We start from the raw sequence: 14,666 nt of genomic DNA, 5'->3' as shown, positions 1-14,666 counted from the left end.
TTTTTTTGCTTGTATTAAGCACAAATTCACTAAAATTAGATTTTTTGTCTAAAAACTAGACATATTTTCTTAGGTCATTTTGCTCCTCGAGAAAATGCATCTTGATTTAAGAACTTTTAGATATTTGTACTGAAAACAAGACAACAAGAGGATAAAGAGCAAGAAAAATCAAACCCAGATGATGTCTTATGATAATGTTAAATGGTCGTCGCTAGTCCTGACAGAGAGAATGAATAACTGCTCAGCATATTATCAAGAATACATGTGACCATTTGTCTTCATTATCACGTCACACTTGGGGTGTCAACACAAGTCACTCCAACAAGGCAACAGCCTGCCCCAAAACATGTTCCTAACACTCACACCAAACACATATTCAGCAGAGATAATGCTGTACTCAGAGCTGATGGATCAATCTAGTGCTCTGCGACTCTACTGCATACTGTAGGCAAGTTTATGTGAATTGTCCTCTTGTTTTTTACTTCATGAAAGATGCTATTTTATAGTAGTCAAGCATCTTTCTTTCATATTTGAGTGCTCAAGGTGATGCGACCGAATTGCCATGCAAGGGAATGGTCTGCGATGCACCACGTACTGTTTGTTAGAGGAGAGTGATTTGTAATTAAAAAAATCCTATAGCATGTATTGGCTTTTCTACCCAGCAACACTATAATATTACAAGTAGCAAAATTACTTTGACCCCTCCGCTGTTGCCTGAGAAACACATTCTAGTTAATAACACCACCAAGCAGCATCACCAGCAGGTTTACGGGGGGAAAAAACCTGTCTGGGGAATCTTCAAATCTACCGCATAGGAAATGGGATCATTATCAGTGTTTGAGCGTGTAAGTGTGGTAATAGTTATTGTAACAGTAGAAGAGAAAGCCCACACTCACCTTCTGTCGGCGAGGTTTTCAGCCTCTGGCACAGTCCTTCAATGCCTCCGCTGTCCTCCTGAATTCGGACCACTGCCTCCGTTCCTCTGAGCTCCATAAGGGAGCGGAGCTCCATAAGCGAGCAGCCGAATCCCACCGCATGGTTGCTGTCGTTTCTTTGGTTCTTGGTGTAAAAATCGCTATTCGTCATGTCCCCCATGGTGGCTGAGTATTGCTCTGTAGCTTTTCTTTAAAGCTGATTGAAAAAAAATATCTATCTAATAAGTATCTAATAAAATTTGAGCAATGCAGGAGAGAACAGAAGGTAAGAGAGGAGGATGAAGAAAAACAGATCCAGTCGGCTGTCTGTAATTGAAAAGAGGTTCCTCTGTGTTACGCCAGCGAGGATGCGACAGCCATCCGAGAGATCCCGACTGAGGTCCTGGGGACGTCTGCGCTCACCACGGCTGCAGACCGGAGGCACTCCGTACGTGGTTTCCCATTCTACCTGCTTCCAGTCGGCTGCTGTCTACATGGTGAACCTCTCCATTACTCCTTCAGAGGCAGAGAGAGAGACACAGAGGGAGAGGAAGGAAGGGAGGGAGGGGGAGAGAAAGAAAGAGAGAGAGAGATGCATGAGTGTATCGCAGAGTTGCGAGCGGCACAGAAGTGAGAGAGGCGCTAGGAAAGCACAGCACGCGGCATTGTGTCGTCGACGCATCTGCGTCTAGTTCGTGCACAGGGGTGGGAGGGGGGCATCCATCTATTTCTGTGATGCTCCTTGTCATATGGCAACCGCTGTCACATGCGTGGCTGTGGCGTGCTGTGCTTTGATCGCTCTCTGACTGAATACAGAGCCTTAAAATACTATACATTACATTCCTAAATGAGGATGCTGCGGCGAGAATGAAAGAGCTCAACGGTATCAAGAAATCCAAGGCAATGCATCACACGCTGCAACAAGGTTAGCTGGAGGGGAGCATTATATAATTGCATGCAAATGCATTTGTGGTGGATAGGTGAGTATTTAAACACTAGCTAATGCTAAATATCTGCCTCATTCTAATAAAATCTCTCAATTTTTTTCAGAAATGCAGTGCAAATTTAAGGTCATTTGAAATAATCTGATGCATGGTACAGTATTTTCATAATTACTATGCGATAATTAAAATATATAGCCTAAATATGGTTTGGAAAGCCTTACCAATATTCATCTGTAAACAAGCTTATTGATTAAATTTAACCAAAGTACGAGTAGTCAGGGCTAAAAGAATCAATGCCGTTTCTACAGCACCACACATTTCTCTGAGAACTTCATTACAGAAAGATTTGACATGCAATCGCTGTTTGTCAAAACACTACTTGTATTTACAGACTTCAGCTTTATGATTTCAGGCGAGCTGCCATGCGTCTGTCATGACACAGCACTTTTTGTACCCGGGCACCGTTTTTCCCGTCAAGCATTTACTACTGAAGTCTTGCTATGCTGACAAATGTAATCTGTCAGAACTCATTCGTCTTTGCCACTGAACATCATTTTGCCAGGTGAGACATGTTCCTGAATCGACATATTTTGTCGGCCCTGATACTGTCAGATATCGCCTATCATTAACCTTTACTACAAATAAGAGAAATTTATAGATTGAAAACATTTACATATGCATATGGCAGATGCGTTTATCCAAAGCAACCTACATTCAAGGTACACATTTTATCAGTATGTGTGTTCAATGGGGATTGAAACTATAACTTTGCACTGTTAACAAAATGCTCAACCTGCACATAAACTACAAGAAAGGAAAAAACTTGGAGAGCTATGCTGCCCTACAAAGGCAAAAGGCAGTAACTTTGTTTTTGGTCGAAAATTAGTTATTGATATTTTTGGGACATTCAAGACCTCCTTTATCATGTGGATAAGTATCTTAAATCAATTTTGTTGTTTTTTCGAGAAAATAAAAATCAAGAAAATAAGTGACAACTAAAGTCACTGAAAAGTCTAAACTTTAAAGTCATTTTTCTCAGTTCTACACTCTAGCTAGTTAAGGTCTTGTGCCTTTGTAGGGCAGTATGGAGCTAAGAGTGATTCCTGTTCATTACTGCCTGCCACAGTCTATTTTGTACCGCCATAGTCTCCAAATGAACGGGAAATCATTGTAACTTCTCATAACAGCACTCATGCTGTGTTTTTTCATGCAGTTGTGTCATTGTTGCAACATTGTTTACAGTCAATTGCCATCCTTGCTTTAAAGGTGCCAAAGAATGCATTGAAAAATCTGGTAAATTGTTCTCTGATATCTACATAGAAGGTATGTGGCTTTATTAAGTTCAAAAATTATCTGTAGACAGTTTTACATGTCCATTTACAACCCTAGGATTTGCAACCATAATGAAACAGCCTATTATTACCTTATTTGAAAGGATCATGAATAATAATGTTGAGCTCTGCTCTGATTGCTCTGCTCTGCAGCTCATGCCAGTAGCTCACATTAGTAAACAGATCTTATGTTTGAGTCTGTATCAGACAAAGATACAGATTTTGAATAATAATAAATTGTTTGGAAATTGTTAATGGATGTTACTGAATGGGGTCGCACACGGGGCGAAAAGTGTTGCGTCATGTGTAGGACAACTCGCAGGTATCGCACACCGGACGTGCACATTAAATAGCGCGAGCTTAGTCAGATAGATGCAAAATATGCGTTAGCAGCATATGTTAATTGTAAAATATGATGTTATTTAATATTAAACTATCTGAGTGTCGTTCTGTGGCGCAGCATGAATTTGAGCAGCGTCCACAGTCACAACGGACAGATACATGGCGCAATGCAGCATGGAACTTTTCGCCTGGTTTGTGACAGGGGTGCACCGATATTTCGGTCGCCGAAAATTTCGGACGAAATGGCATTATCGGTTTCGGGCCGAAATAAAAAATCCAGCCGAAAAAGTCAACCGAAAATGAATGTCAACCGCGCCCCTCCCATCCGTGCGCTAGCGCTTGGGTTTCACTCATGGTGATCAGTCGTCACACACCCCTCCCCTTTGTGCTCAAGCAGGTTTCACTCACGGTCGAGCTTGTTTGCAAAGATTAATCATGTCTTGATGTGTAAACTTTAGAGAGAGTCGCGCTAATGTGTCTCATGCTGTAATCCATTAAATTTGGCGAATAAAGCAACGAAACACAACGTAAAGTTTTTATGTGGAGCGACTGTTGCGCTGTTTGGGATCACCCTCGGTCTCTGTGTGTGCGCGCATTTAAGTGCCCTCAATAGTGCACATACGAGAAAAACGCGTTTAAAAAAAAGCAAACATAAAATCTCTCTGTTATCGACAGGGCACATATAAACAAAATGATCTCTACAGTATTCTTTTTCTAATAAAAACATTTGTTTATGTCTTAAGTGTATGTATAGATTACAGTCAGATTAACCTACTTAAGTCTGTGTCATTAATGTTAATCAAACAACCCATGACAAAGAGACAAATAGCTCTAAAAAATAATAATATATTTAATTTATTGTGTTATGATTCATTTAATTTGATTTCTGTACCTAATGCTATTTTCAGACCTTATTAATGTACAACTTTGTTCTTTTTTGTAAATGTTTGCAATTTCTTTATTGTTTATTAGATTTTCCCACCTGCTTTTTGCTGATCCGAAAAATAATCTGATCTGTGTCTTAAAAACTGTAATGTGATCCGAACTGTGAGTTTTTTATCCGTCACACACCCCTAGTAAAGTTATACACAGTGATAGCATAAATGCAATTGTACTAATAATTGGCATAATAATTTATTTCGGTGTTTCGGTTTTTCAGACTTAGTTTCCTTTTTTCGGTTTTCGGTTTCGGCCAAGAATTTTCATTTCGGTGCATCCCTAGTTTGTGACCCCCTTGAGTGGTAAGTTTGTGTGGGTTTTTTTTCAGTATGGACCTACAAATATAACTGTAACATCAATAGTAGAACTTCAACCTAAATGCTAGCATATAGCATAAACTAACATATAACTCTAACTCAGCAGTCACAACTTTGTTTTTAGCATTGTAACAACATTGTAATTAATTTACATCTCAACTGTAACGTTGCAGTCAGTGTTATATTGAGTCTGTCTTCCATACCCAGTCTCACAAGGTTTCGTGATATAGTCACATAATTTTTTAATTATTTTTTCGTGATATTATCACGAATTTTTGCGTTTTTTTTTGTGATCGTATAACGAATTCCTGTTTTCGTGTGATTATCACATATTGGTTACTCAACTGCTTTTTCCTATTTTTAAACCATTGTTGCTTCGGTTTAGGGTTAGATTTGGTGCTTGCATTAGAATGTCACTTTATGTATTGCTTTATACTATTTTTTCTGATTTATTTTTTATATGTCGCCTAGCGTTAGGGTTAGAGTTGGGTTTGGGTATGGATGTCATTTTATGTAAATCTAACCCTAAACCAAAGCGACAATGGTAAGAAAATAGGACAAAACAGTTGAGTAACCAATACGTGATAATCACACGAAAACAGGAATTCGTTATACGATCACGAAAAACGTGGAAGTTCGTGATAAAATCCCGAAAAAAGCATCAAAAAGTTACGTGATGACGAAATTTTGTGAGACTGGGCTGGTTTTCCAGCAGTCTTTTGCATGCACAAGGTTTACATAAGAAGGAGGTAATAATCGTGTTTGAAGCTCATGATATGAATGTAAAGATCTCTTATTATTCATCTATGCCTACATAAATAGAGTTTTACATTCTATAGGACCTTTAACTCACGCACATATAAACATAGTTTGTCTGTAAATGCATCTGAAATGGAAAGTTGCTGCTGGTTAGATTAAAGTACTATTTTTTTTATTCATCAATCAGTTGTGTTATAGTACAGTACTGTAACAGTTTATAGAGTAAATGCAATTACGATTACGTCATAAATATATGCTAATTAGTGCATGCCGTCATCCAGCGCCATCATCTCACAAAATCCTGTGGGAAACACTGTAAGAATGTTTTTCAAGTCAGTAACCAAACATCAAATGCTAAAATCTGATTAGTTGATTGGACAAAATATGTTGTCCTGTAAAGCATGAATGTTCTCAGTAACAAACGGCTACTGAGACGATATTGACCCAATCTTGTGCCCAACACCAGCTTCACCAGCTGTGCCCATGAAGGTGAACTCAGCTCCTCTGGGAGGTATAATAAAGTCTAGCAGAGGGTTGCTCTTACATGTAATGTAAGTAATAATACATTTACAGCTGGTTTTATCTGGATGCAGTGACAGAGCAGAATAGGTTAACTATCCCTCTAGAGAATTGTTTTCTCTGGTGCTGCCACAACGAAATAAAGAACCGTGCCTAATTCCAACAGACTAACAGGAACAAGGGAACCTGCAGTTTTTTTAACAATGCATTTATGCACTACACTTTAAAAATACTGTTTTTTTTTCAACCCAGCATTGGATCAAAAAGAGACTAGTCCAGCCTCTTATTTAACCTATGCTGGGTTGTTTCATCAGGAGGTCAAAACTGATGTTAGATGAGCTGTGTTCTATTCATTTTCAAAGTGTAGGTATACAGTTCAAAAAATGCTAGGTTATTTTAAACCCAGCAATGGATCAAAAAGGGACAAACCCTATTCCGGGTTGTTTTAACCCATTGTTGGGTCAAAACAAATATATTAATTTAACCCAGCGGCTAGGTTCATCTATTTTGACCCAATTCCTCTGTTTATAATAACCCAGCATTTTTTAGAGTGTAAATATTATGGTTTCCATCATTTGAATAATGTAAATTCATATTTATTTACTAAAGAGAGATGAAAAGCATTTTAATTAATCATGACATATTTATTCATGCTTTTCTTTGAAATTAAGACATCTGAGGGGATAAAGTCGGGCCAAAATCAGTATTTTAAGGTTGTGGTAGGGTAACTGTATAGATATAAAAACACATGATTTGTGCCTTTAGAAATGAGGCAAAAAAAAATATAATAATAATATATATATATATATATATACAGCACCTGCACTATGAGACCCATTAAGTGTTGATGGATGAACGAAAAGAAATAAACCTGACAAGGACAAACGATGTGCTTAAAACAATTTGATTCTTACGATGACCAAAATGCAGAACAAGTTACATCCTAAAACTTTAGACCTTGAGAAGTTTTCAAAACTTATGCCAGACATTTTAAAGCAATGTGAGGAGAGTAGGCCGCAGATGTTGACTTTGGCATATGCACGTAAACAACATGCTGCACTGTTCCTTTGTTTTTCCGATCAGGGCTGTTTTGTTTTGTTTATTTTTGATTACAGATTCATTTCAAGAGAGTTTCTTTCAAACATCTATGGCTGTGTTGTGAGAATCCCATTTGCAAGCAATCTCGAATACAGCAGTCTACTATTGACCTCACTTCAATTTAAATGATGCATTGGTGCAAAGCAGTGGTGCTGTAAATACAGAACAAATAAGTACAGGCCATAGAGACAAGAGAAGAAAGAAATCATATTGGGGGTGGGGTTAAAGCTATTTCATGCATTCTGATTTATTAACATTGTTTACGAGTTGGGTTCCTCATGCTAAACATAAAAGGAAACGGTCAAAAAACAGTTGTACGTATGATGGAGTATTTATGTGCTGAATGCACTTAGAGATCATACAAGTGTCAAGAAAGTTTTTTCGAAAATGAATGACTCGTATGTAACAATCTTGAGTGCAGGAAGTACAGTGGAAGTCCTTATATGGACACTTAAACCGGAATAGAGCACACATGCACACACCAACCAAGAGCTGACATGAAATCAACATCACTATAGGAGTGTGTTTTTGTTTGTGAGGGAAATTTAAGCTTATTCTGCATTTCAAGTAAGCAGTCTTATGGTGACATAGTGTGTTTATTCGGTGTAGCAGTGGAATATTAAGAGAAAACATCTGCATTAAAAAAACATGTTCCTGATGAGTTTTTATGGTTATTTGTAATACCGCAAGATGGCACACTTACCCAATTTATAAAAAAACTGAAACAAAAAATTGTTAATTAATTTTACACTCCATGTATGTTTTGATAATCATTCTGAATCTAATCTTTAACAAGATCCCTTCACAAAAATGCAATTATTTAAGCTTTTTGCTAACAAAAATACCCATATTTATGAGTTTATAAGCAGAGAAAAAATATATAGATAGGATGAGATGTTTTTTTCCTGTTTGGTTTGTTTATTGTTTTTTTTAAGCGAGGGGTCTGTTCTTTCATTTAATATATTTGTATATGTATATATTTTTAAAAGAACATTTTCCTGGAAGGCTTTTTGTAAAACTTTTGTGAAATTAAAGAAAAATACAAATACTGGCGGGCAACTTTTTAAAAAAAGGCTGCCATGGAATGAGTTAATAATGTGGTCATTTAAAAATAAAAACAGTTTTAATTAAATATAACATTTTAAGGGGAACATATTAATTTGCATCTTTGGCTGATTAAAACACCAGAGAATGTTCTATTTAATATATTATTTTAACTTATGCAATACATTTAAATAACAATTGTGAATATTTAGCAAAAAATTTTTGCAGTATATAGCAAATAAATGCAAAATAAAAATAATTTTGTTTAATGTCCATAATGCCTTATGTCTTTGCAATTAACTGCAGTTTCTTTGATTAATGAGCCATATTTAATACATGTATTAAAAATCTATTTTTAATAGACCACTTTTGTGATGTTACAGCTTTATTTTCATGGACCTTTGTATTTTATGCTCCTGTAACACAGACAGACATTATCAGATATATGCAATAACAGTTTCAGTGTACCAAAAAAAAACATTGAGCAGCATATAGTCTGACAGGTGACATGACAATAATTTATAAGAGCAGAAGACTCTCTTTAAGACAGCTCTTGCATCATTGTTTGTTTCTTATGCGGTGATCATATGCATGCTTGGTGTCATTACACATCTTTAAGGGCACTATGTTCACTTTGACAAGTATCTCTTTCAGTAGCTCCTCTTTCCTAAGCCATCTTCAAATGAGTAATATAATAGTTGACATGCCGGAGCAATCTGAGGAAGTGCAGGCATTTTCATTATTAATGCAGACGTGTTATTATTTCATGAGACACGTTTAATTGGTCCAAAAGTAATTTACTGTTAAAACGATCATTTGAATGTTAAATCAGATTGTATGGTTGACATCATTATTGTTTACTCTGTTGATTGAAGTAACACTGAAATCGTTTTTGGCTTTGTGATATTGAGGGTATTTACCAAACTCTAATGCCACTATACCTGACATAAAGTATCAATCTGTTTTCCATATAACAAAAGAACATAAACAATTCATGGGCTCTTCCTGAGATACACTTAATGTTACCAGGGTTTGATTTTCCTTTTGCTTAAATCTGTTCTGGAGTTTTTTTTCTCCTGTACTCATCAATCATTTTTGATGCATTTTAAATGTTCACTGTATGTTTAATTAATGTTCCAGACCTAGAACTTTTCTAATTAATACTACATTAATAATAGCTAATAAAGCATAGTTGGTTAGCAAAAGACAAAAAATTAAAATATGTAATTCTTGTCATTTCTCCCACAGATTGTTATTACAATCACACAAGAGAATTGGTGAGATGTGGTGGAAGTGACATTTTGGTAAAAATATTTATTAATTTTCAGATTTTTTTGTAATGCATGTTTATGTGACCTGTGCTGGCAAAATGAGTGGAATTTTGAACTTCAGTCAAAAGAAAGTATAAATGTTGATTTTGTATTTGAGTTTTAATTTTTTTTAAATAAGCATATTAGGGCGATCATCTAGCGATCCCAATGCACTAAATAGTCATTAAACATCTAAAATTATCGTTATTTGTATGTGTTCTGAGAGGTGTACTGTCCTAAATGCTTAAAGGGGGCATATCCTAAAGATCTGGCTTTTTCCATGTTTAAGTGCTATAATTGGTTTCCCAGTGCTTCTGTCAACCTAGAAAATGTGAAAAAGATCAAGCCAGTAACTTTGTTTTGGTAAACCATTCTCTGCAAGCATGTGAAAATATAGGTCATTCAAATTTGGCTCCCCTTGTGATGTCAAAACGGGATAATACCGCCCCTAATCTGCACTATCCAACCACAACAATGCTATTTAGTGCAGAGATCAGCTCATTTGCATTTTAAAGGACACGCCCAAAAACAGCACATTTTTGCGCACACCTACAAAGTGGTATTTTTAACATGTTATAATAAATTATCTGTAGGGTATTTTAAGCTAAAACTTCACATATGCACTCTGGGGATACCAAAGATTTATTTAACATCTTAAAAAAGTCTTGAAGTGAAATGTCCCCTTTAATCTAATACAAAGAGGCGTCCATTGAAGAAGATTTAATTAATTAAAATATAAAGGAATCAAGTATGATCTATTTGACTATGTACAAATATCTACAATGAAGTATTTGAGTTTTCCTGTGCATATATTAGCTGAGTAGTCTAAGCCCGTGAAGAATGGACCATTGTTTAAATAATGATCTTTACATAGGGTCTGGTCTTGTGATAATGAAGGTTTTGTGATGATGATTGGCTACATAATGAACTTTTACAAATGGCTTTGAGACCAGAAGATCCTGTTTAAAACCAGAACCAATGGTCATAAGACCCACTGGAAGAATATCCTGATTGAATTAAGGGACCAGAGGACATGAATAATAATATATTAAAAGTTGCAGGTGCAAACTAGCCTTTAATAGCTGAACGAGAGAGATAGACGCCCGTTGGTTTTGCGGTTCTGCAGGAGAAAGTTGAACATATATTTTTCCTATATTTTCCTTTTTTTTCGTCAGATTCCAACAATCATACATCGAAGTTTTCTTTAACAGAGAATGTCAAAATAAATAACTAATTTTAAAACATTTGCACATTCTGCCAGCACGGGTTATATATGTTGTACATTATCATCAGGACTTAATCTTTGATTACCACATTTTGTCTGAGGTTTTGGACTCTGCCCCCTACTGTAGCTGCACAGTATAACTACCAAAGACAGCCAGAGCATCATCATTCCCTCCTGATCTCCAGAAAGGGCGATGCAGTAAGGACGTGCCCTACACCGTGTGAAATGAGAAAAGACATTAATGATGGCACTTATGATGAGTAGAGATGGGAACGAGGGATCAGGCTGGCACTGACTTCTAACCAGCAGAGCACACAATGCTCCTCAACACATCCATAACAACCATACTGTCTCCTTTAACCTGCATTTATATAAATACACATTTAATTTTTTTCCTAGGGTCTACTTATGATGTAAGTCTCTACTTTACATAAGCAACATGTGTACTCTCACATAACTGTCCCACCCCTTGTATTTCCCAACAATCCTTGCTGTTGTTTACAAACTATTAAGGTCATAATTAAATACTTGTTTGAGATGTGTTGTTGTAACAGATATCTTATTTTTTCTTACAAAGACTCCTATTTGTCTACGGTGAGAGAGGGTCTTTGAAAGAACAACTGCGTAGATCGCTTCAGGGTTGTCATGCCTTTGAGGAAAGTGCTGAATATTACACGCTGTGTCTCTCACATGACTGAACTCCAACCGTGGCTCCCCCTTTGTTGCGTCAAGACATTAATGCGTCCTGCCCTTCAGTGCCAGTGAAAGGGCTGTCACTAAAAAAGCTCCACGGCATGTCAAGGTGGGCATTCCTGCACAACTTCAGTATCTCTGAAAGCACTGATCTCATAACGCCAGAGTTTTCCGTGCTATTTCACGAGAATTCATACATATTTTACAAGTTGGCTAATTTGTATAAATTCATACGACCACATTCGTAAGTTTTGGTACGATTTGCCTTGACCCCTGTGACGTTGGGTTTAGTTGTGGGATTAGGGGTTTGGTTTCGTTGTTTTTTTTTCTGAGAATCGTACGATTTTGCACGATTAACTTCTTATGAATTGATACGTAAAATATGTACGATTTCTCGTGAGATCAGGCTGGAGTTTCTGCTCTAGTGACAGTGTATGGGGAAACTCTATTAGTATGCATCATCAGTGTTGAGGAAAGTTACTTTTAAAAGTAATGCATTACAATATTAAGTTACTCCCCAAAAAAGTAACTAATTGCGTTACTTAGTTACTTTCATGGAAAGTAATGCTTATGTTTTTTTAAGTTACTTTTTCTTTGCAGGTGTTTTTTATGACTAAAAAGTAAAAATATTAAGCTCTGGTCTGCCATCTCCATTTTTGACTGAAACTGTTCACACATATAGTGTGTAATTCTACGATAATAAGTTCAGTTTAATGCAGTACATTGTTTTTTACATCTAATTAATTAAACTGAAAAGTAACTTGCATTATTTAAAAAAAGTAACTTAAATATTAATGTGCACATTTATAAAGTAATGCGTTACTTACTCGTTACTTCAGAAAAGTAATATTATTACGTAATGCACGCTACTTGTAATGTGTTACCCCCAACACTGTGCATCATTGATTTATTAATTAACCCCCTGGGGTCCAAAAACGCGGGGCCGCGTTTTGACGCATTTTTTCCTGTTTCCTGTGACATCCACTTAAAATACTCCGTCATTCATAATCATACACATACATGTAATACATCATTCCAAACTGTGAAGTCTCTATTTTAATGTGAGTGCCTTCATAATAACAACAAAACTGTGTGCTTTTGGCAAATAAAGAAAATAAACAGGGAGTGCATTTCGACATCTCTGTCTCCTTGACCATTTTCCTCAAACACGTTTCAAACATGAACTGATAACTCCGCCAATACTTGTCACACGAACATTATACATATGTCTAAAGAAAGCCTGAAATGTCTACTTTTACATGATGTAATTAAAATCTGAAGAACTCATTGTCTGTTTGTGTAATCGACATGTAAGTAAAGAGAAGTACAGTTTTTTTGGCTCGACCTCATTAGCGCTAATGTGATCCCACCTACCGTGTGCGCGCCATTCATATGGAAATTACCTGATGCGGGCTATGCAAACAAGACCAACGCCCCCAAACAATGCTTTAAGAAGCAGCGAGTTTTGACAGTTTCATCCACTTATCAACGCGCTGGGAAGATGACACGCTTACAGGTGAGGAAGCTATACAGATGCTCCTGGACAGCGAGGAAGAGTTCACTGTTTCTTCAGACGAAGAGCAGGACTCCGACGATGAACGTTTGTATTTTGAAGAGCGACTTGATCCAGCTGAGGATATAATTTCTGAAGAGTAAGTTTTACCTACATTTGTTGAAATGTTGTGTGATGTAAACTTTTATATACTGTATACTGACTATTTGCACGCAGATATTCATAATGACTTTATAGAAACGTCTCGTAATTGGCAACTTTACATTAAAATGATAGTTCTTACATTAAACCGTATGCTGATTAGTGTAATGTGAATATGTTATAAAGCAATATCACTACTATAACTATAGTGTCCATGCCGACTTATCAATAAGGCTTCTTTATTTGCTCGGGTGTAACATTGTGCTGTAAATGAGCCCGGAGATATGTCATGCGTTAAACAGTATGATTGTATGGTGTGATGTAAATATACAATATGTCATAAAACAATATCACTATTTAGAATATATTTTGACTAGTGTTTATGCCTCAACAAGTCTTGTTTACGCGACTATCTGTTCGGGTGTAAATGTATCGATGTAGTATCGATGTGCTGTAAATGTGTCCGGAGATATGTAATGTGTTAATGTTTGGCCATAAATATGTCCGGTAATGGCCCGTTAACAAAGATATACCGCATCTATGTACCCAATTACCTTATCTCAACTATGCTTTACCGCCTTAGTATTGCTTTATAAGTTTGTTACTGTGGAGAATACATTATATTAATTATTAAAAACTTTTGTAGGAATGTGGCAGCATCACTCTCCTCTTCAGCGGGCATTTGCAGAAATGCGACGGACATTCATACAGGGTAAGTCACATTTGCGGGCTTTTCTGTTTTATTAGTAGACTTTTACTGATGTTTTGCGTAGTAATTTGGAAAATACAAGATGTATATATATATAAACATATCTGTATTTTCCGAAAATACATGATACAAATAATGTTTTTTTTTTTTAGTAACGTGGCTTCATCGTCATTTACTCGCAGGGGCATGCAGAAACGAACCCGAAATTCATAAAGTGTAAGTTACATTTACCGGCTTTTCTGTTCTTAATATTATTATTACTGATGTGTTCCTTGATTTTTTTTTAATGCATAAAACTATGCATAAACATAGAACTTATGCATTCACAATATTTGTATTACTGACATGTTGCTTACATGATAACAGTAAATGTGCCCGGAGATTGTCATCATGCGCAAATATGCATGTATCTGTTCGGGTGTAAATGTTTCGATGTAGCCTAGTATTGATGTGCTGTAAATGTGCCCGTAGATATGTCATGTGTTAATTTTTAGCTATAAATATGTCCGGTAATGGCCCGTTAACAAACATATACAGCGCATCTCTGTACCCAATTATTTTCTGCTTTACTGCCTGAGTTATATAACAGTATATATTTGACTGTGGATGCATTTATATATATATATATTTTTTAAGGTAAAATGTAAGGCAACATTTGTTTAATTATTCCTCATACCATTTTAATGCCACGATCTACAGAACAAAAAAAAAACATTTTGAGAACTAAACCTAAAAAATAACAAAGGTGATCCTGCCTTGGAAACCCCGGCTACAATTTAGTATTTTTATTTAATTTGGAGATTAAGCGCGTCAAAGCCATGACCAAAAAAAAAAAGACAAATGACAAATAATTTGTGATTGTTACTGT

At 36.2% G+C, this 14,666-nt stretch overlaps 1 protein-coding gene across 12 annotated transcripts in view; it reads right to left on the bottom strand.

Moving 5' to 3' along the window:
* The window catches only part of atp2b2 (ATPase plasma membrane Ca2+ transporting 2), a 204,354-nt gene that overhangs the window by 90,926 nt on the left and 98,762 nt on the right, over nt 1–14,666 (bottom strand). For all 12 annotated transcript variants that reach the window (XM_073875756.1, XM_073875753.1, XM_073875757.1 and 9 more), the window contains exon 2: nt 897–1,430. In XM_073875756.1, coding sequence (XP_073731857.1) covers nt 897–1,095 — 199 coding nt within the window. In that variant the 5' untranslated portion in view covers nt 1,096–1,430. The remainder of the gene's footprint in view (nt 1–896; nt 1,431–14,666) is intronic.

This window comes from Misgurnus anguillicaudatus, chromosome 14 (assembly GCF_027580225.2).
Source record: "Misgurnus anguillicaudatus chromosome 14, ASM2758022v2, whole genome shotgun sequence".
Taxonomy (NCBI): Eukaryota; Metazoa; Chordata; class Actinopteri; order Cypriniformes; family Cobitidae; genus Misgurnus; species Misgurnus anguillicaudatus.
This window is presented reverse-complemented; position numbering and strand designations above follow the sequence as displayed.